We start from the raw sequence: 17,601 nt of genomic DNA, 5'->3' as shown, positions 1-17,601 counted from the left end.
ACAATATTTCAAATATCTTACTAATGCGTTTACCTGTTTTTGATTGATACGCTTAAGATTACATTTATCAACAAAAACTTCAATAAACTATTACCTACCAATTTCCTTATCAAACTCAATAAATAGTTTTTTTTTTCTTATCAGCTTCGCGTTGGGTGTCAATAGCATCCGATATCAGATATCGAGTTCAATTTAATTGTGAACGGAGTTTATTGGAAATGGTTCCGTTGCTAATTAAAAACTCGATATTTACAGTAATGGATTTTCCATGTGAAATACTAGGTGCTAATATAGGTATAGGTTATATTACTACATTGATACTGTCACTACAAGATACTGTCACAAAGGGATGATTGAAGAGGCGAATCTTTTGATAGACGAGTCTAAACAGGTGCAAATTTTCATTTGAAACACGGCGACCAGAAAAATAGTGTTTGTTTTTCATATTTAAAGGATATTATACCGTTCTACTCGAATATTGTTTGGTCTTCAAAGGACAACAAAACACAGAAAAAAAATTAGTACCGTGAAATTCCGTGAATATGAAATTTTGTAGAGAATACCTTGTATATTCTTGTTATAGACATAATCCTGCAGCTTTGCGAAGATTAGCTACCCCTCCCATAATCTGTTATTGCTCGACCTTCTCGACGATACTCTTTTAATCGGTATTAATCAGGATTTGTAGATTTATGATCTTAAAGTCTATTTTGCTTTTTAAACCTGACAGTGAATTTATGTTTCATCATTATTATCAATCATAATTTGTTTCTTCAAGCATGAATGTTAATATGCGACAGTAATGTAAACGGTCACTTGTAATAAATTGTTGAGCTTAAAACACTGCAATTGTCTAAAACATGCGGCCGCAGGCTGAAGTTTGCGTGAGTACTCAGTAGCGAGACATTGTCCTTATCCCACATTATGTAGCACTTTCTACAGATACTACTACGGTGTCACGCGCTCGCGTCTTCGGCGAGGCTCCGCGCACTGCGCGGACGGCGGCGAGGTGAACCCAATCGATGACTGGCGCAATACTATTGTGGCCAACATTCCCAGATATATGGGAAAATATCGTTATACATCGCGATTGCTGCATTCGAACTGGGGACGTGTTAAGCCGTGCCTTGTTCAAAATGCATTCCACTCTCACTTCTATCTTCAAACTCTGGAAACTAGTAAATGTGCGTGTCATCATCGATTACCGCCGAATCGGAGCCGTGTCGAACACCCGACAGCGTGAGCAGCCTTTAAGCTTACTTTACCTTTTACTTCTAGTTTTATAGCTTTCTGTTGCTTCACTATCTACATTATACTTTTTTACACGACAAATATTTGCATTCAGTTTAGACTTGTTGTTTAGTAACCCACTGTAGAGCGAGTGATACATATATTTCAAGAAACCTATTACATATGATCACAGTAAGCATTGTAGATCAGTTTTGTAACATTTTTTTTGCACCGGCTGGTAGGTTAACTTTTGTTTTTGTTAGAAATTGTCATCGATAAAGCCACCTACATCGCTTAGTGTTCACCGACACCTAAATACTCTTTATCGACAATAGTGACTAGTAGGCTCTACACGGTAACCGCGCCGCGAATTATATCGAGACCTTCGACCAATAGCCGTTTGACGTCCATCTACGTAGATAGCATTCGTATTGTTTATTGGTCGAAGCGCTCAATATAATTCGAGCCGAGCGCGGCGCGGTTGTCATGCAGACCCGGTAGGATAAAATAGGTAGGTATGAGGTGAATATACTATGACGCGAGGTAATCATACCTTGTTTTATCAGTAGTGCAATATTATGAGTAAATTTCGGTGCCGCACCGCGGTGTAGATAACTGTTGATTCATGTATTAATTTAGTTAGTCACTTCCTCGTGGCTTGAATCATCGGGGGGACAAAATTCAATTATAAAACACTCACTTTATAACAGTTTCAACTAATTAGATATTTGGTAGACACCCTTTACGTATTATCGTAGATGTGTGGGAATTTGTAGATATGTTCACATGTTTCGTAGGTAGTGTAGTGATGGATGGCGTCTTGTGGTATTTTCCTAAAATTTGCTTCATATCTAGGTGTGGTGGCGATCTTGAAACAATTATACTCCTTTTGTATTTTTATATCATTATATATTAAACAGTTTTCTCAAGACCCCGGAGCAGGCCGTTACATAATTGCGTTCTTGTTTCATTAAAAGGGTAATTTAAGTTAAGCTTATTTGGCAACTTTGCAGCGACGAGTTAGCTTGATCACTCGCGAACTATGCGCAGCTTCTTAACTAGTTTAGCTGCCAGCAGACAGTAACCGGCTGCATTATCCTCCATTGTTTTTATTGATTTTATATTTTTATTTGTACCAATATAACCAGATAATGTTAAAATTCATAATGTGGCTGGCTTCAATGATTATAAAATTTGCTTATTTGGTGCCTAAAATAGAAGCATATTCCATAAACTCTGCAGATAATAACCAGTGAAATGGACTTTTACATAAAATGAAAACGCTAAGATTTACGAGCACTGAGGAGTCACGTCTAAATGCGTTGTTTACTTCCGAGGTGAGGAGTTAGTGCAGTTCATCAGTCTGCGGTGGTGACGCCCGACGCTCGTGTAACTTTGATTGTGAGGATTGACAGGAGAATCGTTGCCAGTTGACGACTTGATGACGGATGTCCGTCGTATACGCAGTGCGGACGGAGTGCCCCACCGCGGACTAGGACGCGTCTCTATAACCTTCACTGCCAAGCTCATTATCGTCACTCACAAGTTCACTAGCTATTTTTACTAGTCATAAAGTACGGCATGACGTTATTTAGTACGTGAATTTTCACTGTTACTACAACCACGTGTTTCCATCGAATGAAGGGTGTGTTTCTGTGTGACGGTAGTGACGAGCGATAAAACTGTTACAGTGCAGTTGCTATAGCGTTTCGTTTCAATTGCTAAACATGTTGAATTCAAGTTTCAAATGCCAGTGAAGATGTAGGAACATCCAACGGAAGTAATTGTGTTCAAACACACTTATTCGCCTAATACAAACCGTCGTTATGGATGAAATTCGTAGTGAATAATAAAATCCATCTAAAAACCCTCACCCAAAGTGAACAGTACACTTGGAAGGTTGTTCCAGCCTAAAGACATTATAAAATTACACGATTTCTCGAGGGTAATGTAATAAGAACGCGAGGTCTCGATTTCGCCATACTGTACCCGATGCGTCGGTCCCGAGAAATCGCGTAGTGTAATAGAGCCTTAAAGCGAATAAGTGTGGTTGATCGCTAAACCAAATAGTTCAAAATACTTACTAGTTCTTAACCCAGGTGGCGACACGAATCATGCGGCAGATGATCGAGCAGTTCAGCGCAGGCGATCTGTTCGGCAGGGACAACTATGAGTACTACGCGCGCGTCACGGGGCGAATCCTGCGCATCAAGGACGAGTGGATATGCTCGTTCAGGGACCCACCGCCGCCGCGCCACCATCGCGACCAGGAGGCCTATGCACGTCAGTATAATTGTATTATTTTGGTTATTTAAATCGGCGCGGCTGGTGTCAGGGTCATTATTCAGCCGTCAAAGGCCCCTGACATGACTCATGTAAAGACTACGTACATTCATCAGTAAGTAGTAACCGGAAACAACGGCTTAACGTGCCTTCCGAAACACGGATCATCTTACTTTCGGACTATCGGGTGATCAGCCTGTAAAGTGGGCTCACAGTGGATCTTGGCATCGTAAGCCCAACGCTCAACCACTACCATGGAGACCGTAGTAATGATCATCAGGGATACTGGTGGCCGACTATAGAGATGAACACACCATACTACTTTAATCTTATCTAAATCTGTGAAGTGCAAACTACTTATAAGGTTGTTAGATTTGTAATACAACCACTGCAAAAGGGAAGCATGCAACGATATTAAAGTGTGCGTCAAGCTAGCGGCCTCAAAAAAAAAATGGGCACGAAAAAATAATTTGACCATACCAAAAAATAGTACTCTTATTGAAAAAAATAGTACCTGTTGTAAAAAAATTAGTACCATCACGGTTCTGGATTTATAGCCATGTTTTATTGCACTTGCTAGCTTGACGGTGAGCGAAATTTGGCGAGAGTTAACGACAAGGTCTTTCGCTTTGATTTAAACGCCAAAAAATAGTACCGAAATAGTACTCACCCCCTGCAAAATACCGAAAGTAGTACTTCAACGGTTCCAAAGTTATAAAGGCAGTTCTTTGATCCCGCTAGCTTGACGTTTTGAAAATACCTATTATCTGAGGAACGCTTGCATACTTCAGTATGTAACTAATGTCAATAAACTCGTATGAAATAGTACTCCCTACCATCATAATTTTGATCCGATTCTCTTTGTAGAAATGTTAAAAAATCATCATAACCTATGCCATACATTTGTTGTTGATACAGTCACGTAGACAATTACATAACCTCACAATTTATTCGTAAGTATTGCCATTTTGGAGGTCTACCCTACCATTTCTTTGCACTTCAGTGCTGCTATTACAAAAAAATCCTATTGCATACACCCATATGCACTAATTTTAATAGAAAATGGCTGCATGGGTCTAGTTCTTATCGAAAACAATCTGTGATTTTAATACATCATAATACATTTTTAATCTGCTGTTTTATTTTATAATTTATACCTTCATGTTGAATTTGTTACGGATCGAAGTGTTTGTTAATAAACAATTTGCAGTATTTGTAGAATAACTCAAAGAGTTTCAACAATGATATTACTTTCATCTAACAACCCTGGCACTTCACCAATTTTTACCCGAAAATGGGGAAAAATACTGAAATCTGACAACATTCTTGACCATGTGTAATAATTTTGTTCGCGACTGTACTCGTCTTGATAAATGTATGACATAGGTTATAATGACTTTTTGACATATTTCTACAAAGAGAATCAGGTCCAAATTATGATGGTAGGGAGTACTATTTCATACGAGTTTATTGACATTAGTTACAAACTGAAGTTTGCAAGCATACCCCAGATAATAGGTATTTTCAAAACGTCAAGCTAGCGGGATCAAAGAACTACCTTTATAACTTTGGAACCGTTGAAGTACTACTTTCGGTATTTTGCAGGGGGTGAGTACTATTTCGATACTATTTTTTGGCGTTTAAATCAAAGCGAAAGACCTTGTCGTTAACTCTCGCCAAATTTCGCTCACCGTCAAGCTAGCAAGTGCAATAAAACATGGCTATAAATCCAGAACCGTGATGGTACTAATTTTTTTACAACAGGTACTATTTTTTTCAATAAGAGTACTATTTTTTGGTATGGTCAAATTATTTTTTCGTGCCCATTTTTTTTTTGAGGCCGCTAGCTTGACGCACACGTGTATTAAATAACACAATGGGTGTGCTTTAATACCTACAACATTTATCACGTTGAGCTCGAGCAAAACCACTTGTTGACACATAGTACACATACGCATTCCGAAAATGTAAACGAGACTTAGACAAGATTGTGTAAAAGAGAACAAAGCGATAAAAACCTTCAGTGTAAACTAGATGCGATATGACACAACGGCAGCATAGCATAAGTTACTCAATTATATGTACCTGTATGTCGTTTGCACCGCGTGACTATCTAATGCTATTGTTTCAACTACGTGCAAAAATGATACGGTGTATTGGTTACCTATTGTGACACTCATTTGCGAAGTAAAGTCATAATTCCTTAGTGCACGACTACTGTCGTGGTATGTACAACAATTTATACCTTTATTTTCGCCAGCTCCCCACCAGGGGCTGAGCTAGGTTTACGTCACCCCCTCGGACTTACATTAGTCTTCAATCGTATGAGCGTCAGCCGTCACACACACAGATGCGCGTGTACGATAAAGCCAATGTGTAATGTTTGTGTAAAACGAGGTGTTTTGAATGAAGTGTACGAGATGCTAAATTGAAGGAGATTCACCTAAAGAGACGCTTAATTTCGTATTTTTTTTTTCTTAAAGAGAGGCAGCAAGCGGTGTACAGTATTACATCCACTCCTCGCCCGCTTTTTTGTCCCATGTAATAGGGGCGAACTTCTTTTTATCGTGTGGGTTGTGAGGTGGAACACCAACCTCATCAACCCTTTTGTCAGGGTTACTACTGAGCCGCCAAAGACCCCTCATGCTCATGGAACGACTACATACTTACATCAGTAACTAGTAACCGGGAGCAACGGTTAACGTGCCTTCCGAAGCACGGGTCATATTACTTTCGTACTATCAGGTGATCAGCCTGTAATGTCCTAACCAAACTAGGGATCACAAAGTGATTTTTGTGATATATCCCCACCGGGATTCGAACCCGGGGGCTCCGGATCGTGAGCTCAACGCTCAACCACTGGGCCATGGAGGCCGGGGGCGAACTTATTGCCATTAATTGGGCATAACTCCCGAAAAACATGTTTTTTTTTTGTTTTATTGTAATAGAATAGAATAGAATAGAAAAGGTTTATTATAATGTAAAATACCTCCTTTCAAATCTGAGTGAGACTTGTGACATTGCAAACGGAGCAATTGTATATATATATATATATATATATATATAATATATCATTTTGCATGATTCGAGAATTGCCCCAACGTGATATCGTGGATAGCGCTTTGAAAATATTTTTACCACAGATAAATTTACCTATTTCTTTTCATAATATTTTTTTCTTTGTAAGTCACTTAAATTCTACGAAGCCTTATACTTAGTCTTTTATGAAGCTTGTCTGGTGTTTTTTAAACATATTCCAATTCAAAGACTGTTTTCGAAACTTAGGTTTCTCTTTGTAATGTCAACCTCGAAAGGTCAACCGTTATTTCAGAGGTTTCCCAATCTTATTAATGAAGTTTTGATTTGTTTCAAGCTTTACCTGTGTATGTGTGAAATAAATCCACGCGAGTATTCCCCGTTAGGTAAGACAGAGCCCTACATCCAGATATTATATTGAATTTGTCAGAAAATAAATTTAAAGCTCATGTGAAGATTAATGATAAAAATGCCTGGTATTAAATGAGTTTCTATTAAATAACTTGTAATGTATACCTACATTGATTTAAAATATGTTGCACTAGCTTTTGCCCGCGACTTCGTCCGCGTGGCGTGTTATATAAGAGAGAGATCTTTGTGTGCGTGGGAGTGCATACTTATGCAGTTTAGATTTTTTCATACAATTTTTTTCCCAATAACTCCCATTTTTCAATATACAGCCAAAAATAAACTTTATATTTACTAAGGTATGCATGCATGCTAGATTGAATTAATTGATTGAATTGATTTTTTTTTAATTGATTGTTCATTGAGTTTTAATTTTAATACACACTTCCTCTCTTCCCTTCAACGTTGCTGTGCCCTACAGGGTCCATGTTTTAGTTCCTATGCCTATGTAACACCCGATTGTACTACATGGAATGCAATAAATAATTTAATTGAATTGAAAACATCTATCTTACGCGGTTTCGATTTTTTCATACAAATGTTTTTTTCCCGCTAACTCCCGTTTCCGTGGGAATTTTGCAATATCCTGTTGCAACTAAGCTTTAAGTTAACTAAGGTACCTGCATGCCAAATTTCAAGCGTCTAACTTAAGCGGTTTAGATTTTTCATACAAAAGGATTTTCCCGCTAATTTCCGTTCACGTGGGAATTCCGGGAATTCCTTTCTTAGTGCACCTCTACGGTACCTAAGCTATATCCCTTCCAAATTTCAAATGCCTACGTTTAGCCGTTCAGGCTATGCGTTGATATGTCAGTCACTGAGTCAGTCAGTTTCTCATTTTATTTAGATTTGATTTTTTCATACAAATGTTTTTTCCCGCTAACTACCGTTCTCGTGGGAATTTTGTAATATCCTGTTGCAACTAAGCTTTAAGTTTACTAAAATACCTGCATGCCAAATTTCAAACGTCTAACTTGAGTGGTTTAGATTTTTCATACAAAAGGATTTTCCCGCTAATTCCCTATCCCGTGGGAATTTCAGGAATTCCTTTCTTAGTGCACCTTTACGGTATCTAGGGTACCTGCGAGCCAAATTTCAAACATCTAACTTGAATGGTTTAGATTTTTCATACAAAAGGATTTTCCCGTTAATTCCCGTTCCCGTGGGAATTTCGGGAATTCCTTTCTTAGTGCACCTCCACGGTACCTAAGGTACCTGCATGACAAATTTCAAACGTCTAACTTGAGTGGTTTAGATTTTTCATACAAAAGGATTTTCCCGCTAATTCCCGTTCTCGTGGGAATTTCGGGAGTTCCTGTCTTAGTGCACCTCCACGGTACCTAAGGTATGCATGACAAATTTCAAACGTCTAACTTGAGTGGTTTAGATTTTTCATACAAAAGGATTTTCCCGCTAATTCCCGTTCCCGTGGGAATTTCGGGAATTCCTTTCTTAGTGCACCTTCTCGGTACCTAAGGTACCTGCATGCCAAATTTCAAACGTCTAACTTGAGTGGTTTAGATTTTTCATACAAAAGGATTTTCCCGCTAATTCCCGTTCCCGTAGGAATTTCGGGAATTCCTTCCTTAGTGCACCTCTACGGTACTTAAGGTATCTGCATGCCAAATTTCAAACGTCTAACTTGAGTGGTTTAGATTTTTCATACAAAAGGATTTTCCCGCTAATTCCCGTTCTCGTAGGAATTTCGGGAATTTCTTTCTTAATGCACCTCTACGGTACCTAAGGTACCTGCATGACAAATTTCAAACGTCTAACTTGAGTGGTTTAGATTTTTCATACAAAAGGATTTTCCCGCTAATTCCCGTTCCCGTGGGAATTTCGGGAATTCCTTTCTTAGTGTACCTCTACGGTATCTAAGGTACCTGCATGCCAAATTTCAAACGTCTAACTTGAGTGGTTTAGATTTTTCATACAAAAAGATTTTCCCGCTAATTCCCGTTCCCGTAGGAATTTCGGGAATTCCTTTCTTAGTGCACCTCTACGGTATCTAAGGTACCTGCATGCCAAATTTCAAACGTCTAACTTGAGTGGTTTAGATTTTTCATACAAAAGGATTTTCCCGCTAATTCCCGTTCCCGTAGGAATTTCGGGAATTCCTTCCTTAGTGCACCTCTACGGTACTTAAGGTATCTGCATGCCAAATTTCAAACGTCTAACTTGAGTGGTTTAGATTTTTCATACAAAAGGATTTTCCCGCTAATTCCCGTTCTCGTAGGAATTTCGGGAATTTCTTTCTTAATGCACCTCTACGGTACCTAAGGTACCTGCATGACAAATTTCAAACGTCTAACTTGAGTGGTTTAGATTTTTCATACAAAAGGATTTTCCCGCTAATTCCCGTTCCCGTGTGAATTTCGGGAATTCCTTTCTTAGTGTACCTCTACGGTATCTAAGGTACCTGCATGCCAAATTTCAAACGTCTAACTTGAGTGGTTTAGATTTTTCATACAAAAGGATTTTCCCGCTAATTCCCGTTCCCGTAGGAATTTCGGGAATTCCTTTCTTAGTGCACCTCTACGGTATCTAAGGTACCTGCATGCCAAATTTCAAACGTCTAACTTGAGTGGTTTAGATTTTTCATACAAAAGGATTTCCCTTCACTACTCTGCTCCTATTGATTGTAGCGTGATGAAAAGTATACTATAACCTGCACAGGAGTGTGAAGAATAATTGTACCAAGTTTCATTAAAATCCATCCAGTAGTTTTTGTTTCTATAAGGAACATACAGACAGACAGACAGACAGACAGACAGACAGACAGACAGACAGACAGACAGACAAAAATTTTACTGATTGCATTTTTGGCATCAGTATCGACCACTTATCACCCCCTGATAGTTATTTTGAAAAAATATTTAATGTACAGAATTGACCTCTCTACAGATTTATTATAAGTATAGATGTTGCAGTTTCTTGTCATTTCTTCTCCTCAGCAATAACACCTTGCGAAATGACGTATATTCAAAATGTTACATTGATCTTCAACATGTTTATTCATGATAATTACGTTTAATGATTCTGAATTCTGATCCAAAATCTGTCATTTTAGTGTATGTCAAAAATGAATAAGATGGGCCTTATAGGCGACAGGCTACCGTGGCCGTTACCGATGATACTTCTCGCCTCTAACATTAAGTTGGTCAAGTTCTAGAACTTCTACGACATACTTACATACCTTCAAGCTCGCGGGTTTACTACCTACTCTTGCTCCAGCAATCCGCGGGATGATATCGGCAAGGAACATTCCAGATTTTCTTTTCGACAATCACCACAGGAAGGTCTATCAATGTCGGTGTAAAGAACGCTTCTATGTTTTGAAAACAAAAAACGGAAAAGCGCCGTCTTTTGCGTGTAATAACTGCTGGCGGTTGTTTAAAAAAACAAAAAAGATTGTATACTGAACTATGAGAAGTCCCAAAGAAAAAACGTGTGTATAGGTTTAGTGCAAACATGGTTTCATAACATTTATAATGCGCAATTACCAGCCATCATTGACCTGGCGTTTGTCTCATTTCACGGGGTTTCATTACCTAACCTGTAACATTTGACAGGTCTGATTTTGTTAGGACAAGTCTAGCAGTTTCTCAATGCGGTAGGCTGGGCTATCGTAGGTCAAAAATAACAACAAAAATGATTAATGTATTATCAGCCAATGCAATCCCGACTCGAGATCACAAATTCGAGATCCCGCGGGATTGGAAATATCAATCCGGCTAGATCCCATCGGGATTGCATTCCTTAATTCTAACTTATAATTTCCGTGTCTAGACATGCAAAATTCTAACTTTATGCATTGTGTAGGACATTTTTAGATAAATACGAGCGATGGTGTTATCAGGTTTATTGAGCTAATATACTCTGCGCTGATTAATTTGACTTTGACGGCTTATAAACAAACAACTTGATGGGGATTACTACGCATTCTGGAAATTTCGAGGGGAATAACACTCAGTATTCCAATAATAAAATTTATTTATCGTCTTATTAGAAACCAAAGAATAAAGATAGTACCGATACGAGTGTTATAGAATAAAAAATTAAAGTCATTTTAAAGTGGGTATTTTAAGGTTTTGAATTTGGAATTTTTCCTTGACAAGAGACATTTGAAAAGAGATTGTTTTTGCAATAATTTCAGGACAACTGTCGTTGGAGGCTGAGAAAACCTGGCTTCAGTGCGAGTGTGACCGCTGGGGTAACAAGTTCAACCTAGAAGGTAATAACCCAGGTACATGTAACCCTTTACATACTTCTATTGGTGTTTACATAAGAACCGTTATTCATAGGTACGTTTTTCGCAGGTCCTCTGAAAGAAAATCGTTTAAGTTAATAAAATAGTCAAGTTAGCATTACCTAGTCAATATTGTATCATAATTACTTGGGTGAGTCCAACAGTTTTTCAACGATTCAATTCATAACATCCACCTTATTAAGACATACTTCATTGTAACGTGGTTGTACGAGTCGTCTGTGTACTCAGGGGTTTGCGTTTGGTATCGGTAGCACCTAATATACGAGTAGTTACGTCACATTAACAAGTAGATTCGTATAACAAAATATATAATAAGTCCACCTAGTATTGTTTCATATGTATTAGCCATCACTAATTCTGGGTCGGGCTATCCATACCTACCTATATAAGTTTAGGCACAACCTAACAGTGGGCTGCTCAATTAAGGTGATTGACTCGAAACACAAACAATTAATACTGTCATTTAGTGATACGTCCGTCGTTCTATTCTGTTTACTGTATTGTCGGAGAATATATGGCCGGCCTAGTAGCGTAGCTATGACGGACATAGTGGGACCTCTGGGACTAGGGTTGCCACCTTTTTTAACGGGTTATAGGATGTTTTTGACAATAGTTTAAATCTAGAGAATCTAGTCTAGAAAAGGCAAGAAAATAGTACCTACATTTTCGGTTACATAATGTAGCATAAGGAGGGATTCGCTAGATTTATTTAAAACTTTTTAACACATACATAAACATACCTACTTATATTTATTGAAATATAGTCACTAATTAATTGTACTGATGTGGTCATTCTTTTTAATACGGGTGTATATTAGACTCCATAATTGAAAATACCAAAATGATTATACGAGGGTGGATCGAAAAGTTCGCGGCCTGACATACAACCGTTTATTTTGTTTTTACAATACTACCCTCATTGGGTCTATACATTCTTCAATTTTCAGAGTACGAAATTTTGTTGCAGTAGTATTTGTGGTTTATAAGTTATAGCGTGCTAACAGAGACCGAGTGTGCAGTTTTTTAAAAATGGACAAAATTGAACAACGTGCGGTAATCAAATATCTGTTTAAAAAGGGATTAACACCGAAAGAGATCCATGATGATATGACGAAAACATTAGGGAAATCTGGGCCATCATATACCACTGTAAAAAAATGGGTAGCAGAATTTAAACGTGGACGAGAGAGCATTGAAGATGACCCTCGCTCCGGCCGGCCTACCACGTCTACGACGGAAGAAAACATCCACAAAGTGTGTGATCTCATATTGGAAAACCGAAGATTGACTATTAGGGAGATTGCAGACACTATAGGCATTTCGTATGAGCGAACACAAAACATCATTATCAATGAACTCGGATTTTCTAAGGTATCCGCTAGGTGGGTCCCCAGACTGCTTTCAGTTGAACAAAAACGAATTCGTTTAACAATTTCTCGCGACTGTTTGGAGATGTTTGAGGCTGATCCGCATGACTTTTTGGATCGTTTTGTTACTATGGACGAAACCTGGGTTCATCACTATACGCCCGAGTCCAAACAACAGTCCAAGCAGTGGAAAAGATCTGATGAACCAACCCCAAAGAAAGCAAAAGCAATTTTATCGGCTGGCAAGGTGATGGCATCAGTTTTTTGGGATGCTCGTGGAGTCATAATGGTGGACTATCTTTCAAAGGGCCAAACAATAAACTCAGCATACTATTGCACCCTAGTGCGCCATTTGCGTGAAGAAATTAAAGAAAAACGTCCAGGATTACTGAGAAAGAAAGTGTTGTTTCAACAGGATAACGCACGCGCTCACACATCTGTCGAAAGCATGGCTCAAATTCGTGACTGTGGTTTTGAACTGCTGCCCCATCCGGCTTATTCGCCTGATTTGGCACCGTCCGACTTTCACCTGTTTCCCAACTTAAAAAAACACCTTGGAGGCCAGAGATTTTCATCAAATGAAGAGGTTGAAACCGCAGTGAACCAGTATTTTGCAGACCTTGGAGAATCATTTTTTAAAACCGGAATAGAAGCTTTGCAAAACAGATGGAAGAAATGTATTGAGTTAGGTGGAGACTATGTTGAGAAATAAAAACGTTTTTGCATGCAATTTATTTTGTTTTCTTGTTGAGGCCGAGAACTTTTCGATCCACCCTCGTACTTAATCATTAAAAATCCATATTATATATAAATTTTTTTAAATACGGTTTGTAAAAAAGGTTTGTATGATACGATTTCATATTATACTTTCTAATCATTATGTGAATTGACGTTATGGCAAGTCTGTTATGGATTTTTCAAATAGGTGTTTTAGTTGTATGGAATATAAGGAACTCTCATTTTATACTGTCCAATTGTATATATTGATATGATAGTAGTAGGTAATACTGTTAGGATATATGGTCCCGTCAACTAGCTACGCCACTGAGCCGGATGTGGCTATGGCTTCACGGTCAATATTAAGTGTTTATTCTATAACCGCTCGTTATCTTTCATATTCTTTGCAAAATGTCAAAACATACTCTCGCCTATAATCCCTAATACGGTGGGCAGAGCCACAAGCAATTCATCAGAAGGCAATTTGTAGCCACTTTTGATAGGAAGTCCTAAGACGGATACTATGAACCATATGGTGCTAGGTGTTCAGCACATCGCCCATATTATAATGGTTCATTATGTTAAAAAGAACACAATTGCAAAATGCAAAGATTTTAAAAATACTTTTGTTTGAAAGTCCACGAGACTTAGCATTCCGGCCAAGTATTGAATGTCATACGAATTTCGAAATAGATTTACAACAAGTCACGTCAAAAAAAGTCGAAGCACGGTCACTCGACTAACAAAGATCGCCTGTGCTGTCCCAAAATCATTGGTGATGTCTTGTACTGTTATGGTCTGCACAAATTGCCAGGGTGAGGATGAAGCGATGATTATTTTTATTTTTTTTTTCAGTGTTGCCCTCTGGGTAATTTTTCACTGAACCCTGGCGTTTTTTGGTGAGCTGCGGCACCCATATACCTTTATGTTTTCCAACTAAATATTAATGTGTGTACATTTTAATGTTGTAAATGTATATGTGTGTCGTAGGTTTTACCTAAATAAACTTTTTTTTATAATAAAGTTAAATATTCTGTTCCAAATCATAAGTGTGTGATAGCTTAGTACTTAATAAATAAATAAAATTTAGTTATGTGATTCCTGTTGTTGCAATCAAAACGCCTTTGCTTTGTTTAGTTTTAAAATGACAATATCTTACACGATTATGATACTTTAAAAATGACTATTCCTGACAAGAGAATTGTTCTATATGTCAAGATTGAAACTATAGTTGCACAGTAAAGCCTTTTAGTTAGTAGTGTAATAGCTGTCAGACACTTATCCGGCAAATTACAGTTTTTGAGCCTCTGCTGATGTGGTGGAGTTATGCTCCGTACCCACTCCGGGTGATTGAGGGCAGGCCTGTGCCCATCAGTGGGACGTATATAGGCTGTTTATGTATGCGATGGGCCCCTAAGTGTGTTTGTGCCGTCAGGTCTGTCGAAGTCTGAGGAGTGCCAGTCGATGCCGGCGCTGATGGGCGTGGTGGGCAGCGGGGCGGTGGGCGCCGTGCTCGGGCTGGGCATCATACCGGAGCACAGCCTGCTCGACTCGTGCACTCGCCTCTCCATCTCGCTCGAGGAGAGCGTATTCAAGGTCGGCCCATACTATTACATCTTTACAACCATGTCGCATTAACGTATTTCCACCTATCACATCGGTATAACAGAAAGTTTGGTGAGGTGTAACAAATACTTTATTACACAAACAGGAAATACAAAACAAAAGAGAAATAGAAAGAGTACAATAGGCAGCCCTCGTAGCAATCTCTTCCAGGCAACCTTTAAGTGTAGAAGATATTTAATTTAATAAATGAATAATCTTAAATAATTTGAAAAAATTCATAAATAATGAAAGGGAGTCGCAATATCAAATATGATAATGTGATATAATTCTATTAATTACTTTTCTGATGTTTCGGATTCGATTGAGCGCGGTCACGACACCACAGCTAAGCGAAACATATTTAGTTTTTTTACAAGGATAAGCTTAAACTAAAGTACGTACAGGTATATTTCTAGAACCGGACTGTACCTGTGTTCCAGATCTCAGTGTCGTCGTCGTCGCAGTCGTCGCGCAGCAACTCGAGTCCTCACATGACCCTCGAGGAGCTGCGAGCCATCAACAAGTACGCCGAGAGCACGAAGAGCCTATCCTACCTGCCCCAGGTACCACCCTTTTGCGCTCACCCCACTACATACACCAGATACTCGGGTTGATTCTTCAAACACTTCTTATACCCATTAAAAATAGCTTGATTACAATGACGGCAGGACGAAAAGATGTAATACAACCTAGTGCGAAAGAGACATATCAAGAAAATGAACTGTTCTGACTAATGAAACTATTTTTAATTAGGTATACCTGTCCGCAGTAAAATGAAAAGACGGGAATTCGTCACCTTGAAAATGGCACACAAGCTAAGCGCCTAGGTGCTTGATCGCTCAACTACTTAATTCATCATACGAATTTGCTGTTCGGTTGAAGGTTATATTTGTATAACGCGCTGCTGTGCTCGCGATTTTTTTTGTTTTGGCTTTAGAGAACTCAAATGTAATCAAAAAGCTTAGTGGTATACATAAAAGACCTTTTCGTAACATCTCGCAATTCTAGCGAATGAACAAATCTATATACGTATACAAAAGCGAAAGGACACTGACTGACTCACTCATCATGCAATCTCAGAAATTGCAAGTGTTAGGAGTCTGAATTTTTGTGGAGGGGTTCTTTTTAGGCCGTAGGTAACGGGAATTCGTGAAATTCAACCCCTTAGGGGGTGAAAGGGGTGGGGGTCAATTTTTTTTAAAAACGTCCATAGTTTTAATAGTAGGATTTCACGGAAATGGTAACAGCTAGTTTATACATATATAATTATAGTTGGGCGTTCAACCTGGGCGCTGGTGAAGTGTATCTACCGTTCTCGTTCTACTATCTCCCAATTCTACAAAAGAGCCAAGAATAGTGTTTATCTTTTAAATATAAGTCTGTCTCTTTCTTGTCATACGGTTCTAAAGTTCTTTATCTGTCTTTTAAAAAACTAATGTTACCTTCAATGAAAAGTACTTCGAATTAAAACCCACTTCGTTTTTATTAATATTCTTCGTAAAATTTGCGCGTGTTGGTGTCCTATTGAAAGAAAAAAACATTTACAATATGTTAAAAGTCATGTGTTTAAATTCTAGCGCGCACTGAGAGGATGTAATCTAAAGTGAAGGACGGTGAAGAGGTTCAATCAGTATCCGCCTGTAGAGCCCACACCCGCCTCCCAATCTGTCTACTGTACTTGTCCTGTCTCTCGACTCTCGTCCGACATACACCACTAGTAAATAATCACATAGGTAACCTTTGCAAACATCAACGACACTACAATTACCCACTTCCCCTACTTTTGGTGCAAGTGATGATGTTTACGAGTGGTTCGATGTCACGTTTCAATCTGCATGATGGTTCTGTTCCGCTATAAGGATAAGTAGGTCAATATTGTGGCTGTTCCTAGTACCTAGTATCACCCGCTGACAGTACCGTGTACTGTGTGGCTCTGACCGGAGTGGGGATGACACCCGTCACCCGCTAGTGTGCTCCAACACACAGCTTCAGCTGCACTACGATGTTACAGACATTAAGTAGGCACCGCTTCTTGATGTTCCGATCAAGGATCAACACATTTTTTTCTTAGTTTGTCAAGATTGTTGGTAAATACTTAATTTATATCACTCGATCATTGATGTTGTAATGAGATACGTTTAGCGATATACTTACTTGTTTCATAGGTCGATGTTAAACCTCCCCGCAGTACCATGTGCCGTAGGCTACCTAACGTGTCGTCCCATCTTTGTTTTCTAATAGTAGAACTGGAGTAGAATACTAATGAAACACTAACATTCTTGTTTCATGTTAACAACATTAATTGCGATTTTCATTCAATAACCTTTTCTAAATCAGGATGGGTACGTTAACAATTTCATTAAAAAGCTTAATCTGGTTCTTCCATTCGGCTAATGTTTCCCGTCAAAACTGTTTAAGAAGAACCATTAGTAGACGCCCGTAGGCTCCTAGTGACGGATAAATGAGATCCACACCATTACTTCCTGCGATGTGTTATTTTACATAACTGTTAACTACATAACTACATCAATAAATGAACCATGTAACGAATTGACATAAAGTTATTACATGGATCTCGATATTAGTATTGTGAGCTAGCATCGCGAGGGGGGTGGTGTGGTCTGTATGAGGGTAGAGTTGGGCGTCGCCGCGCTTTACCCCGGTAAAGCCAGGTGACGTGGTGGC

General features: G+C 38.7%; 1 protein-coding gene across 9 annotated transcripts in view; it reads left to right on the top strand.

Annotated features, from left to right (window-relative positions):
• LOC126380338 (uncharacterized) overlaps nucleotides 1-17,601 on the top strand; it is a 43,048-nt gene that overhangs the window by 21,686 nt on the left and 3,761 nt on the right. For 4 of the 9 annotated variants that reach the window (XR_007568458.1, XR_007568457.1, XM_050029696.1 and 1 more), the window contains exons 6-9: nucleotides 3,330-3,513; nucleotides 11,114-11,203; nucleotides 14,747-14,907; nucleotides 15,357-15,479. Coding sequence is in view for 5 of the 9 variants with exons in the window: in XM_050029696.1 (XP_049885653.1) it covers nucleotides 3,330-3,513; nucleotides 11,114-11,203; nucleotides 14,747-14,907; nucleotides 15,357-15,479 (558 nt within the window). In the remaining 4 variants the exon portion in view is untranslated. Of the gene's footprint in view, nucleotides 1-3,329; nucleotides 3,514-11,113; nucleotides 11,204-11,276; nucleotides 11,358-14,746; nucleotides 14,908-15,356; nucleotides 15,480-16,493 lie in introns of those variants that run through there. The other 5 variants (XM_050029695.1, XM_050029694.1, XM_050029697.1 and 2 more) reach the window with 4 other exon arrangements.

Source organism: Pectinophora gossypiella, chromosome Z (assembly GCF_024362695.1).
Source record: "Pectinophora gossypiella chromosome Z, ilPecGoss1.1, whole genome shotgun sequence".
In the NCBI taxonomy this organism is placed as follows: domain Eukaryota; kingdom Metazoa; phylum Arthropoda; class Insecta; order Lepidoptera; family Gelechiidae; genus Pectinophora; species Pectinophora gossypiella.
This window is presented reverse-complemented; position numbering and strand designations above follow the sequence as displayed.